General features: G+C 43.0%; 1 protein-coding gene across 3 annotated transcripts; it reads left to right on the top strand.

Moving 5' to 3' along the window:
- Window positions 1-1,341: 1,341 nt before the first annotated feature.
- LOC147905762 (uncharacterized) lies at window positions 1,342-6,447 on the top strand. 3 transcript variants are annotated; one of them, XR_015540983.1, is made up of 3 exons: window positions 1,342-2,310; window positions 2,453-3,802; window positions 3,912-6,447. XR_015540983.1 is itself a non-coding variant. In XM_087374467.1 (2 exons), the coding sequence occupies exons 1-2, from the start codon at window positions 1,385-1,387 to the stop codon at window positions 3,714-3,716; spliced, it is 2,190 nt and encodes a 729-aa protein (XP_087230593.1). In that variant the 5' UTR covers window positions 1,342-1,384; the 3' UTR covers window positions 3,717-6,447. The 3 variants fall into 3 exon arrangements, 1 of the variants encoding a protein (XP_087230593.1); XR_015540984.1 differs by having other exon boundaries at window positions 2,453-5,211; window positions 5,305-6,447; XM_087374467.1 differs by having other exon boundaries at window positions 2,453-6,447.
- The last annotated feature ends 8,693 nt before the right edge of the window (window positions 6,448-15,140 follow it).

Raw genomic sequence — 15,140 nt, 5'->3', positions numbered from 1 at the left:
GACTTGTATAAATATACAGATCTTGTAGACTCGAGGTCATCGAAGAGTGGCAACTAATGTTGCAGCTACATGAGTTGGAGAGCTACCTTGGGTAGAAAATGTGTATACTGTTTGTTGCTTTATTTTTGTTAAAACAAAAGGTTATTTGGATTATATATGAGTGGGTAAACGTGCGATTGTTTTTCCTTTAGGTCTGTTCTTGATTCAAGGTTTGTAATGGATCTCCATGTTGACCGTCCTTTGGCGGGACGAGTCCACTTTGGATATTACAGTGTCATTCCTCGCCGGCTGAGTGGAGATGATAGACCGCAGACCGTCACTATCTGCTAGGTTTGGATATTATGCACGTATGAGATTAAATGCTTTCTATTGAGGGCAAAATGGGGACTATATGCACACCTTTCTCCACATTATTGCAGCCCTTTGCGTCAGAGTAAGCAGTCTAACGAATGAGTTAGGTTTATCAACATAAAAGTTTTATGGCTCAATAATTATAGTCCTTAAATTGTCTTTTTGTTTGATGTGGGTCTAGATCCAATTGTTTGTAGTCCGTAGTATGTTCGTCGCGGATACAGACATGGAGTACATGGCTGCAGGCTTTTCTAGGGATGTTTGTGTCTATTGTAGATTTTGTATGTTCAGTTATGACTTTGTTCGTCGATGTGTATTTGGACATATTACTCGGTTCTTGGATGTAGATATTGCATATTCGAACATGTGACTCCACTTTTGGATGTAATATTTTGAAGTACTCTGTTATAAATAATTTTTTTGGTCAGAGTAAGTTGCTTGCTTTTAAATGTTTGTTGTGTTTATAAAAGTTATTTTGTTATATTGTTGGTATACGAGATCAACATACAAGCCTTGCCAACATTGCTAGCTCTGACCATGGCACACTTAATAAATTTGGTGATGTTAGTAGTCTAATTTCAACCCTTCCCCTCAGGCATAGCAAGCAACCCTCTCTCTCTCTCTCTCTCTCACACACACACACACACACACACACACACACACACACTCTGTCACTCTGTGTGTATGTGTGTTCGCGTGCATGCATGCGTGTGTCATCACCTTCTTCTCGACGTCTAGATCGAAAGTTCATGTCATAAAAAACTCCCATTGATTGAAACATTTTGCATGCATATGAGGAAAGTGCATGCATCTTTTCAATTTGGAGAATTGCCATCTTGTACTATTTATTGAAATTAATGACATGATAGCCTCTTGAGGCCGAGCGGAGCTGTACATGTAAACGGTGTAGGGTAGACGGGTGAGGAGGCTAGTGGTCTTGAGAAGTGGAGATATATAAATCGCTCTATAATTATGTCACTCTATAGGTTGAGTTTCAAATGAACTGGCAAACTGTGTGTAGGAGCTTTTGGCTATGGCCGCCATCATCTTCACATGCAGCTTCTCCCAGCCTCCCAAGCTTCACCCTCACCTTCACCCCTCCTTCCCTCCCATCTTTCTTCACATCCTCCATCGACGTGAACAATCCAACCTCGCCTTGCCTCACCTCTCTGCCCCTCCCCCTACCCTTCCCTTGAATAAGCACTTTCCCATCCCCATCGCAGAAAATCTCCCTTCCTATCCTGCTTTGGAGGATCGCACGACCTTGGCTCCCGTCTTCCCTGACCATCACGCACAGGCAACTATTCCTTTCCTTGAAAAACATTTCAATTTAGCGGACGGAGTATCGTCCCTCGCTCTTTCCAATAAGCAAGGAACCTACGTCGTTTCACGAGAAAATTTTGCGGAAAGTGCAGTCTTCCCTGACGCTCAAGCACGGGCAACTAATCGTTTCCTGGAAGAACATTTCAATTTAGCGGACGAAGTATCTTCCCTCGGTCTTTCCAATAAGCAAGGAACCTACGGAGAAAACGTTGAGGATAATGCCGCAGCTCCTCCTCTTGTTTCTGCCATGGAGCCTTATGAAGATTGCGAAGCTGAGTACGGAGATGTCATCCGGTCGGTTCTGGAAATTGCCAAAGGTCTACCCAAGAACGTGATGCTTGACGAGTGTTTGGGCTCTTTTACTGGTCGGATAGATACCATATGTGGTAATGCGATACTCTACAGACTCCGGGCAGAGCGCCTCTTTCTACCTGCACTGTCGTTTTTTGAATGGATGCGCCTTCACGATCCGTGTCTTCTCGATTCCAGAAGCTTCTGCACGATCTTTTCCCTTCTTGGGGATGCTGGTATGGTCGATCGGGCGCTTATTCTGTTTGACAACATGAAAGATCTGAGAGACATACGTTCCGTGAAGGTGCTCAATGCTTTGATGTCTTCCTTTTCAAAACACAGCAGGTATAGATGCGTTCCATTCAATTATTTTGGATAAGAGCGCCTTGTCCTTCACATATCTTGTCCAGTCACTGTCTCTCGAATCCATGACTTTTATTTCAATGAAAAAGCTTGTTCTTGCCTCCTGGAATGTTTTACTGTATAGGTATGACGAAGCCCTGATGATTTTTAAGGAGATGCCAAGGCTAAACGTAGAGCCGGACAGTGTTACTTTCTGTATATTGATAACCTTGGCACGGAAGAGCAACTGTGGGGTGGAAGATGTGTGGAGAATCTTTTGTAATATGCAAGAAAGAAACATTGATGCCGGCCATACTGCTTTTGCGGCGCTTATAAAAGCCTTGTGTGAAAAAGGGCTTAGAGAACAAGCTCTTATGGTCATGTCAGAAATGGAAGGTCGGGGATTGATTCCTAATGTTATTATTTACAACACTTTAATTGATGGCTATGGGAAGGCAAACATGTTGGAGGAGGCTGAAGGCCTATTTTCGGAGATGAAAGCAAAAGGCATACGCCCATCGGTTTCTACTTACAATTCTTTGATTGATGCATACGGCAGATTACGTAAGTTTGAAGCAGCAGAAGCTCTTTTACAAGAGATGCATAATAAAGGGCTAAAGCCTGATGTGAGGTCATATTCAGCATTGATCAATGCCTATGCTTGGAAAGGATTAAGTGAGAAAGCAGCCAATGTTTTTTTACGCATGAAGAAGAATGGGGTCCGTGCAAACTCCTTTTCATATGGAGCTCTCATTCATGCATATGCAACAGATGGGTGGCATAAAAAGGCTGGACTTGTATTTGAAAGTATGCTAAGAGAAGGGATACGTCCAACTGTAGAAATTTATACTTCATTATTGCATGGTTATAGGCAGGCTGGTGACCTGGAAACGCTAAAGGATGTTTGGAGAAAGATGCAGAAGGAGAATTGCAGGGGAACACGGGCTACTTTCATTGTTATACTGGACGCATTTGCAAGACAAGGCTGTTACTCAGAGGCAAGAGATGTAATATTTGAGTTTGCCAAGCTAGGATACAAGCCTGATAGGAAAACTTATAATATGCTTCTGAATGCCTACGCCCGAGGGGGCCAACACTCCAAGATCCCTCAAATCTTGAAGGAGATGCATTCTGCAGGTTTTGCTCCTGATTCATTCACTTATACCACTCTAATTTTCACTTTTCTACGGGTGCGAGATTTCAAAAAGGCATTCATGTATCATGACGAGATGTGCAGAAATCACCAATTACCTGACAAGCTCACATATTTAAAGCTGAGGACCATTTTAGATTCCAAATATGAGGCTAAGTGGCAAAGCGACATGAAAACTGTTATAGGATTGCAAAGGCAACAATATGGCTTCATTAAAGTAAAACAAGGCAAGAAATTCAGGAAAAGGCGTCACTGATCCAATGCTAGACTAAGGATGGACTTTCAACCGAGCATTTTGTAAATCTAAGACAGTACACTCACAAAACGGGCTCACTCTCTTAGGTACTGGCAATTATTTGCTTCATTGTTGGTATTTCTGTTTTTGCCCTATTTATTTTTTCCGTATATAGGGAATCTGGTGCTACTACAGTAATCTTTGCTGTTGTTGTAGCTGTTCTTGTTATGGTTGTGGCGGTTTCTTGGGTTCAACTCCGATGGCTCCCGCCGCCAAATGCAATCTGCCTGCACTGTCTCTAAGAGTTGCAACGGACTGTCTCTCTCCAAATGCTGTCACATTTGATTGCAGCTTAAAAGCCTGTGGCAGCATAGGAACCATGGACGAGGGTGAAAGAATCATGCCAGATAGCCAGAAAGGCGTAGGAAGGACATATTGTTGGCAACACCTTGATGGATATGTTGCCCAAATGTGGCTCATTTTAAGAAGTATGGGAAGTAATTGACAAACTGTCAGATTAAGATGCAGTCTCCTGGAGGAACACACTGATTGTAGTATACGTCGAGTAGGGGCTTGGTGAGGAAGCACCAAACTGTCTCTATCAGTTGCAACTGGGGGGTCTCTTTGCAGATGTTGTCACGCTTGTTTTCTGCTTGAAAGCTTGTGGCAGCATAGGACCTTGGAGGGCAGAGAAATGCATACCAAGATAGCCAGAAAGGTGTGCTGGAAAATCTTGTTGTTGGCATTTTTTTGGTGGATATGGATGCCAAATGTGGGTTTGTTGCAGAAGCATGGAAAGTGTTTAACAAAGCTGTGAGTTGAGACAAAGCCCAGTGGACTGCACTGATCTCAGGAGGGTCATGCTCTCTGCTTGCTGCAACTATGGGTCTGTTGCAAAAGTATGGGCCACGTTTAACAAGCTGCCAGTTTGAGACAAGGTCTCCTGGACTACTCTGACATCAGGATATGCCCAGAAGGAGAGAGTGAGATTGTTTTCCATGTGCTTGAGAGCATGATAGGATAAGGGGTGAACCCAAACGGGTCACATTATCTTTTTTTCTTACTGCGTACAGTCCATGGTTTGAGTGGATAATGATCTCATTGAATGCTTGCGGCAGCATCGAAGTCGCGGACAAGGGCGGAGCTGAGAGAGCCAGAAAGGGGCTGGAAAGAGATCTTGTTGTTGGCCTTGCCTTGGCAGATATGTATGCCAAATGTGGGTCTGTTGCAGACATGTGAAGCATTTGACAAGGTGCCAGTTCAAAAATGAGGTCTTATGGACCATGGTAATCTTAGGATAGGCCCAGGAACAAGAAAGGGGAATTGCGGTTAATGATGAGCGAAGGGTTAAAAGCCAAATCGCATAAAATTCTCAAGTGTTCTTACTGCCTTGAACAGATGCAACTGAATTTATTTCTTGAGGTGCTGTCACGTTTGTTTGCATCTTGCAAGCTTGCTGCCGCATAGGAGCTATGGACAAGGGCTGAGAAATGCATACCAAGACAGCCCAGAAAGGGTCTGGAAAGAGATCTTGTTGTTGGCAATGCCTTGGTGGATATATATGCCAAATGTAGTCTTTTGCAGAATTATTGTGCCAGTTTGACACGAGCTCTCGTGGACTGAAGGAATTTCAGGAAATGCAAAGTGATTGTTTCCCATATGCTTGAGAAAATGGACTAGGGTTAAAGCCAAACGGGTCACACGCTCTGTGGTTCTTACAGATGCACTGGGAGGATCACTTCGAGTTACTGTCATGTTTGTTTGTGGCTTCCAAGCTTCAGGCAGCATAGGAGCCTTGGACAAGGGTATGAGAATGCATGCCAAGATAGAAAGGGGCTGAAAGAGATCTTTTGCTTGCAATGCCTTCCTGGGCTCAGCTCCCCTTCCAAACCACCCACAGTTGCATTTGCACCCCAATTTAGTGCCTCCCATCCAGCTTTCGCAGAATACACGTATGTGCGTACCTCCACTTGAGTCTTGACTCAACACTGAGCATGTATTGCAATCAATGGAAGTACAAGGGAAAGGGCCAGGGAAGCTATTCTCCATGAAATGGAGATTGTGATATGTTTTGGAAAATGGCTGTCCTCAGCCTTTTCCCTCACATCATGAGCCCAGGGGAGCCCGGGCCCCATAACGGTATATGCACTCACTTTGGAACATTCTATTAATGCTTGAAAAAAACCAACCATAAAAATCAGTCAACCGTGGGTTGCTGATTGTGGAAGAAAAGCCATAAAAAGAAGTCAACCAGCCTGTTATCAGAGGACCGAGCTCACTGCCCTAAGGGAATCCTTGAAACAGGGGCTAACAACCAGGGTGGGGGACTATGCTTCAACAAACGCCTCACGTCGTAAATAAATAGAAGACATTTGCAGGCCAAGCCTTACAGAAACGCAGCTCCCTCGTAGCTGTCGTCCGAGATCTTGACATTCCATGCTCTGAGATGATGCGGATGGTGTGGATGAGATGGCAATTGGGGTGGCTGCCAGGTAACCTGGTGGGGTGACCTCCCATCACAAAACTACAGTGGGCAGCCTAGACGTCTAAAGCAAGGACGCTGGACACCGTCTTTGGAGGGTATGAAAGACAAACATCTAGCATAAACCATTGCTCAATATCTTCAAAAGAGGACAGTCACCCAGCGCCATTGGTGAAGGCCAAGGATAAAGGGCATTAATGCCTACATAACTTCGTCTTGATGTAGTCACCAATCCTCCTTCCGTTGCTTGATAAGCTGCACTGCCTCAAGATCCACTTGTACCTCTTATGCTGCATCTATGGGTCGGTCCACTTGGTTATTGCAGACCTTAAGTAAATTGTGTGACATGCTAGTGGCTTTCGTACTAGTGAGTGCTAAGAGTGCTGATGTGCATGGATCCTCTATGTCTCCACATACAGCTCTTTGATTGGTGCCGAGTAATTGTCAACTTGCGGTCATCTAGTTTAAGCTCTCCTATGATATCTTTTGTGAATGCTTGGGATATAGATGCTTCTGCTTGTCGATATTATCTTCCTTACTCTTCTGTTTAATTTTGGTAGCCACTTGGAAAAGGTCCATTTCACCAACAGAAAACATGTGCATCTCCATTAGTTGGGACTTGACATTTTGCAAAAATTGGCCATTGACCTCCAAGTACTTGGGCCGATAATTGCTCGGCACTTTTCTACTTAACAACTATGCATAGGCATTCATTTCCATAGCCATGATAATTAGACTTGTAGTGTAATGAGCTCTGTCACCACAATGCAAATATCCTAAGTCAAAGTACAGTTGACGATTTAGTTATCATAATAAAAGAGTTTTCCATTTGTGTTAATTATGGTCAAAGAATTCCTTTAATGGTCAGAGAATTGACTATAGTCAAAGATACTTGACTCTGGTCAAGTAAACCTAACTTCAGTCGGGGAGACTTGGTTTATTACCAAGAGCGTTAATTGCAGTTAACTAGAGAACCACAGAGTTGACTATGGTTAGAGTGTTGACTTCGGTCAACGAGACTTGGCATGCGCCAAGAGGGTTAACTACGGTTAACCAAGATGTGTCAACTTTGGTCTGAAAAAGCAGAAATCAGAGAAAAAAAATCAGAGATTTGCACAAGTAAAGGAATGCATGCCTTTGTGCTCAGGAAAAGGAAATCAGATGCATACTCAGTGCTTTTTGCAGTAGCCAGAAAAGGGGCAATGTAGTTGTTGATGCCTTGGCAACCTTGTGGGTATATGCCTTGAGTTGACAGCTCGGTACTGGCATAGATTGTGAATGCAAGACACCTCCTGTTGAGGTAATTTTTCTCTTTGAAAAGCAAAGGTTGTGTGCATCAGTTGCACACACAGTGTGTGCGAGAAACTTGTAGATCTTAGACGAGTTGTAAGAAAATGGCTCAATCACCTATCCAGAGGGATTCACAAGATAGGGATGCACATCTAAGACAGAGAAGTGTGCAGTAAAATTAGCAAGAATTTGAGTAGATGGTACGCACTCGTATGCAAGAGATGGAAAATCTCAAAAGGGATCCAAGAGCTCAGCATTTATTTCAAGTAGAAAATATGCCTAATGCAGGTTATGATGTGCCAATGCCAGAGGCACTCTCGTGTAGAGCCAGAGAGAGAGAGATCTCATAGGGGACGGTCTCATAGCAGGAAGAGATCGAGGCATCATCACCGATCTCCCAGTCCTTCACCGTCTACCTTGAGCTTGCGACTTTTGTATTTTCTTCTTTATCAGATAAACCATCCAGGAAAAGAAGGAAACACAAGAAGTCTAGGAAGAGTAAGTCTTCCAAAGAGACCAAGGAATTCAAAGAGGGAGGTAAATTTGTCAAGTTTATGACCTATAATGGACAATATGGTCATACAGACAAAGCATTGCAGTTCATCAAGCAGTTTGATGCTGCATTCAGTATAGAAAAGTTTTCAGAATCCTCCAAGTTAAGAATGGTCAGTTTGCACTTGACAGCGACAACTAGTGCATGGTGGAGCGCACAGACCACAGATGGGTTAGCCCCAAAGAGGTGGAAGGACTTCAAGAAAGCCTTCTACCAGCAATTTATGCCTAAATAGTTTAGAGATCATGTTCTTCAAGATTGGGACAGTTTGCATATGGATGCAGAAGATACAGTGGATGTGTACAACCAAAATTCTTGGGATGCTTATTTGCAGGTTGCACCTTTCAAAAAGATCTCCAAAGGAACCCAAATGAGAAAGTATAGAGCAAGTCTCAGTCCAAGAATCCAGGTAGTAGTGAATGCTTTGGGGGTAAAGAACATTCAAGACCTTATGCATTCAGTTTCAGTAGCTAGTCTTGTGCCGTTACAAGATCCATCCACGGTACTATCCTTGCATGCAGGACGTGCTGAAAGAAAGAAAACTGATTTTTCAAAATAAGAAAAGAAAGAGTATCTCAAGGTTGAAAAGAAAGGGTTTCAGCCTTAGAAGTCGAGGGGTACTCAGTTTTCAAAGTAATATAAAGGCAAATCCCCATTCACTCCTGAACAGATAGCTAAATTTCGTAGAGATGGGAAATGCTTTAAGTGTGGGAAAGAGGAGCATATGGCTGCCTAGTGCCCTAAGAAGCCTTCGGGTTCTAAAGAGCAGAAAAAGCCACAAGTACCACCGAGGTCGATGGTGGGAGCAGTCCCAGATGTTTTGGGGAGTACCTCAGACCCAAGGGAAAAAGAGCTTTTGCTATCATGGGGAAAGATAAGAGATCAACAAGCATTAATCCTATTTGATCCAGGGTCTACAGACAATTTCATATATGAAGATTTAGCCCTGAGATTAGGGATAAAAACTGAAGAGCTAGGTAGAGCTCTTGATGCTGATCAAATGTTCCAAGGGAATCCAGTGCAAGTTACTCCTTTGATTGGAAAGCTTCGTGTCCATGTGTAGAGCTATGTAGATCAAGAGGACTTCTTAATCTCTCCTCTCAAGCAACATGATGTTGTACTTGGTACACCGTGGTTCCATCGAAAGGAAGTAACAATAGAATACCCTGAGAGGGTTCTGAGTTTTATCCATAGGGGGAAAAACCAGCGTTTAGTTGCTAGAAATAAAGGGGAGACTATCCCCATTGTATCTGATGTTACATGTGGTAAAGCAATAAAGTCTGCAATTTCTGCGTACATGGTTTTTGTAAAAGAAAATGAGAATTATATGCATGCTGAAATGAATGATGCAGACAAAGATAAATTTTAGTTTCTTGTAAACTTTAAAGATTGCTTTTCCGATGCTTTGCCAGGGGAGTTACCCCCAAAGAGACCAGAGGATCATCAAATAGAGTTAATGCCTAGTAGTGAGCCACCAAATAGACCACCTTATAGAGTCAGTGCAACTTAGAGAGAGGAGATTATGGCTCAGGTGCAGGACTTGCTGTCCAAAGGGTTGATTCAGCCTAGCTCGTCTCCTTTTTGCTCACCAGTACTTCTAATACAGAAGAAAGATGGTTCTTTTTTAATGTGCATTGATTATTGTGCATTGAATAAGATGACCATCAAAAATAGATTTCTGATACCACACATAGATGATGTGCTTGACCAGCTCAAAGGAGCAATAGTCTTCAGTAGGATAGACTTGAAGAGTGGCTATCATCAAGTCAGGATACAACCATAAGATGTGCATAAGACAACTTTTTGCACTACATTCGGGTTGTATGAATACTTAGTGATGCCTTTTGGGTTGACAAATGCTCCAGCCACATTCAATAGAATGATGGATCACATCTTCCGAAAGTACAGGCATTTCACGGGTACTTTCTTTGATGATATCCTAGTCTTTTCAAAGACAGAAGAAGAGCACAGGGAACATCTTGCTTTGGTATTTCAAGAACTTCGAAATCATCAGCTTTTTGCCAATAGCAAGAAAAGTGAATTCTTTTTGGAAGAGATCCATTATCTGGGGCATATAATATCCAAGAATGGGATACAGATGGATCCTGCAAAGATCCGAGCCAAGAATGGCCTGAGCTGAAAACTATGCATGAAGTCTGTACTTTTTTGGGACTTTGCTCCTATTATAGGAGATTCATCAGGCATTTTGCTAATATCGCAGCTCCATTACATGACCTTACTAAGAAAAATGCAGCCTTTACATGGGGAATATCACAAAAGAAGGCATTCAATACACTCAAGGAGAAGTTGACTACAGAACCTATTCTTGTAGTCTCGGATCTTTATCAACCTTTTGATGTTGATTGCAATGCTTGTGGAGAGTGTGTTGGGGCTGCATTACATCAGAATGGACATGTAGTAGCATACGAGAGCCGAAGATTGAGTGATGCTGAAAGATATTTGGGAATCTATGAAAAAGAATTGCTGGCTGTAGTTCATACTGTGAACACATGGAAGCACTATCTTTTGGGTACAGATTTTACTATTAAAACAGATCACCAAAGTCTAAGATATTTTCTAACTCAGACAAAACTTTCCGAGAAGCATATGAAATGGGCAAATATGCTTTCAATGTATCATTTTCAGATTGTCCATACCCCAGGAATTCGGAATAGAGTGGCAGATGCCTTGTCCCAAAGACCCCAGGTCAACAATGTGACTATTGCTTATCATCAGGACCTGGAAGACATGAGGGAGCAATATGCTAATGATGCGGATTTTGGCAAGATTTTACAGCAAATGCAAGAGGGGCAGTCCACAAGTCACTATTCCCTGAAAGATGGGTATCTAATGAAAGATGACTGCCTATGCATCACCCAAGAGATGAGGAAAAAGATTTTGGAGGAATGCCATGCACCTCCCTATGCTAAACATAGAGGAATTATAGCAACAACTCTAGCACTAGAGAGGTATTTCTTTTGGCCAGGGATGCAGAAAGATATACATCAGTTTGTTACTGAATGCCTTACGTGTTGGAAAGTAAAGTATGATAGACAGAAGGCACCTGGCCTACTTATGCCTCTTCCCGTGCCTCAGGCACCGTGGGAAAGTATTACAATGGACTTCATTTTTGATTTGCCAAGATCAAAGTCAAGAAATGATGGGATTTGGACTATTATTGATAGATTCAGCAAGCAAGCTCATTTCATTCCGATTCACAAAACCATAAAGGTAGATCATATGGCTAAGATTTTCATGGCACAGATCTTTAAGCATCATGGTATGCCTAAGTCCATTGTCAGTGATCGAGATCCCAGAATGACCACTCTATTCTGGAGAGTTTTATTTGATAATATGGGGACGAATCTGAATTTTTCTTCTTCTTTCCATCCCCAGACAGATGGTCAAAGTGAAGTAGCAAATTCTACAACATTGGATATGCTGAAATGCTATGTGGGTGACCAAGGTTCAGACTGGGAAAAGTACCTACCATTGGTAGAGTTTGCTTACAATAATATAGTACATAGCTCTACAGGGAAAGCCCCCTTTGATGTCATCTATGGAAAGGTGATTCTGCCACCTATCCTGAGGACCAAGGACGAAATATTTGCAGCTAATCAGTTTGTGAGAGACCTCTAGACAGCTTATAGCCAAGTTTGGACAGCAATTGAAAGGTCTCAAGAGAAACATAAAAGAGCTGCAGATAAGCATAGGAGACAGTTAGATCTCAAGAAAGGGGATTGGGTACTTTTGAAGTTCGAGAAAGCTAGGCTCCATAAGTTTAAAGGCAAACATAAAGTGTATGCAAAGTTATCTCCCAGGTACTATGGCCCTTTCAAGGTTACAGAAAGAATAAATGAGGTTTCATACAGATTAGCATTGCCAGAACATTGGAGGATTCACAATGCATTCCATGTGAGTCTTCTAAAGAAATTCCAGGGGCCACAGCCTATAGAGCTAGTATCAGAGGATCCACCAGAAGTGGATGAGCTGGAGGAGGTCCTTTAGCCAGAGCAGATTGTGTACCATACTATACGCAAAGGCCCTCAGGGCAAGGAGTTTTATAGGTATCTTGTAAAATTCAAGAATTATATGGCATTAGATGCCAAGTGGATGGATGAAGACATGTTGTCCAATCATCCACAACTTTTGGATGTTTACAAGGAAGCTTTTCAGTTGAGGTCAACTGAATAGAAGCCGAGGGGATGTCACCACAATGCAAATATCCTAAGTCAAAGTATAGTTGACCATTTATTTGATCATAATTAAAGAGTTTTCCATTTGTGTTGATTATGGTCAAAGAGTTCTTTTAATGGTCAGAGAATTGAATACGGTCAAAGATACTTGACTTTGGTCAAGTAAACCTGACTTTGGTTGGGGAGACTTGGTTTATTACCAAGAGGGTTAACTGCAGTTAACCAGAGAACCATAGAGTTGACTGCGGTAAGAGAGTGTTGACTTTGGTCAATGAGACTTGGCATGTGCCAAGAGGATTAACTACGATTAACGAAGATGTGCCAACTTTGGTTGGAGAGTTGTGCCAACTTTGGTTGGAGAGACTTGACTATAGGTTATCAATAGGGTATTAATCATTGAAAGAGTGACTAGGGAATCCACCATTGCTTTTGCTTGGCTTTGAGTTGCTCAATGAGGAAACATAAGTAAGGAGCCAATTGCAAAAGCTCAGCCATTGTCAAGCTTATCCACATATTTCAGAATGTTTCCTACACTTGTGTCATCTCAAAGATGGGCCATCTGCTTGGCTCAACTTGCTTGTTGCTTTACCCTGATCAATCTCTGCTTGTGGAACTAGCAAGTTTATGGTAGGTGCTTACCTTCAAATCCTTGGCCCCCTTGCATGCCACCTATAAGTATTCTTTCCAATTGATGTCTTTGGCTTGAGGGGGACCCTTCCCACAACTAGTTACCATTCATTAAGGCTGAGTAACCACATTGACGTCAATTGCTTCTGTCACTTCAATAAGAACTGCTCGACAATCTGGGTCAATCATCTTGTCTTTTAGCATTACTATGCGTAGCTTGGTGCGGTCCCACCATAACTTGCATTCAACCTTGGTATGGCCATCTTCTTGAGAAGAAAAAGCATCTAACGTCAGTGGTGTTGACGTTTGTCCCTTTTCCTTTGCCTTTCCATCGGCCTTGCTTAGGCCTTGGTGGCTGCTCATCTTTTGGCTTGGTTTCCTAAATCACTTGACCCTGCCCTGCTGTGGCATAGGGAAGCCACAAGGGGCTACCACCCCTTGACCCCGCGTTGAGGCAGACTCAACGTAGAATTGGGGCCTCAATTTTGCCAATGAACACATGATTTTGAGATCAAGAAGAGCCCTACAAGATAGTGCCTCAAATACCATCTTGTCGACCTCCATACCTAGCTTGGCATCCTCAGGGTCAGCAAGCTCAAAAGTCGATTCTCACCTCTTGCAAGAACCACGACCAGGTGAATCATCCAGCTCGGAAGAGTCCATGAATCTGGACGGAGGCGTGGGTGAACCCTCTAATGTTAGAGCCTCAATGGCTCTAAACTCCATCTTGAATTATCTCCACTCTCCTACCCCATCACCAGCACAACAGCTAGATTAAGGGAAACCTTTTCCAATATCATGGAAAGGTTTGGATTGACAGACCCAACAAAATTGCTAAATCCATTTGCTGGGTAGACTACGGTACGAGAGAGCCTCAAATGTAGGCCCAACCACTGATGTCAGAAGCAATACTTGGGGAACCAAGTCCCACGATACCTACTGGCACTCAAACCTAATTCTTTGATGATAGAGAGTCCTATGGGAATGGATTTGGACCCAGTTTCTCACAACGGTCCCAAATGCTAGAACAAAGGGGCCAAAGGAGTAACCTTGAAGACCCATAATTAAGACCCTCCACTTGGGAAGCCCCTATGATTCCTCCTTAGCCACAAAACATGGGAGAATTCCCTACCCAACAACTGCCCCTTATAGGCCTATGCCTATAGGGAACATACCACTCCCTAAAGGACCTCTATTCCAACCCCCGTTAGGCCCAATCTGTCCCAAGTGATGATGCAAATGCCTAGTGGACCTGGATCCTGCCATCCCAACCTTGTGCCATCAAATCCATGAAACCCTCCATTAGGACCACCAATGTGTGGGACATGACCCACTATTCCACAACCTCCTCGTGTACCGCAAATGGTCCTTACAGACGAAGCTATGAGAATTCTAGTGCAAGCTCTAGGAAGGGGAGCCGCAACGCCACCTCCAGCTTTTCCAAAAAGGAATACCACCTCAAGGAGCAAGCCTGTCAAAATCTCCAAGCTAATCACCAAGTTTGTAGGAGAATGAGACCCAGTCTCCCATGTTGAGAGATTTGAACAAATATGCGAGACCTTTTGTGATATCACGGATCTACACAAGGTCAATGCTTAAACCTTTTGCTTAAGCCTTGATGGCAAGATTGGACAATGGTTTAGAGCCTTAAACCCTGAGGAGAAATTAAATTGGGACATGTTGCATAAATCTTTCATTGTGGGGTTTACCTCGAATGCAAGTGGAGCCCGTTTAACCAGTTTTATGAGGTGAAGCAGAACGAGACACAGTCCTTAAGAGACTATATCTCCAGGATTAAACATTTTAACTTGCAATGTGAACCCCACAAGAGCATGAGTGATGCACATCTTCTTCCATGCTTCCTCATAGGGCTAGGGGATGCTAAGCTGCATGATCATCTGTTTGCTATGAATCCCATATCGTTTGAGCTATGCAACAAGGTGGCAATAAGCCTAGGGGAAAACATGAGGGAGAATCCCCAAAAGTATAAATCCTTAGGTTCCTCTGATATGTCCCAAACGACAAAGGATTCAACCTCAGAAGCAACCAAGGATGCAAGCATGACGCCCAAGGTGCTAAACATGGAGAGTTGGCAACCGATCTATTAAACAAGTTGAGCCAACAATGGAAGACAAAAGCATCAAAAGATGCTCTTAGCAACCCCCACCTATTTCCACAAGGAGATAATGTATGTTGTGGGGTATGCAATAGAAATCATCCCATTAAGGAGTTCCCTCGTCTTAGAGCCAGGCCTCTACTGTGCCCATTGCGTTCATTGGGAAAATTATGATATATCC

The sequence above is a fragment of the Dipteris shenzhenensis genome, chromosome 1, assembly GCF_047967505.1.
Source record: "Dipteris shenzhenensis isolate YYH24624 ecotype China chromosome 1, Dip_SZ_1.0, whole genome shotgun sequence".
Classification (NCBI taxonomy): Eukaryota; Viridiplantae; Streptophyta; class Polypodiopsida; order Gleicheniales; family Dipteridaceae; genus Dipteris; species Dipteris shenzhenensis.
This window is presented reverse-complemented; position numbering and strand designations above follow the sequence as displayed.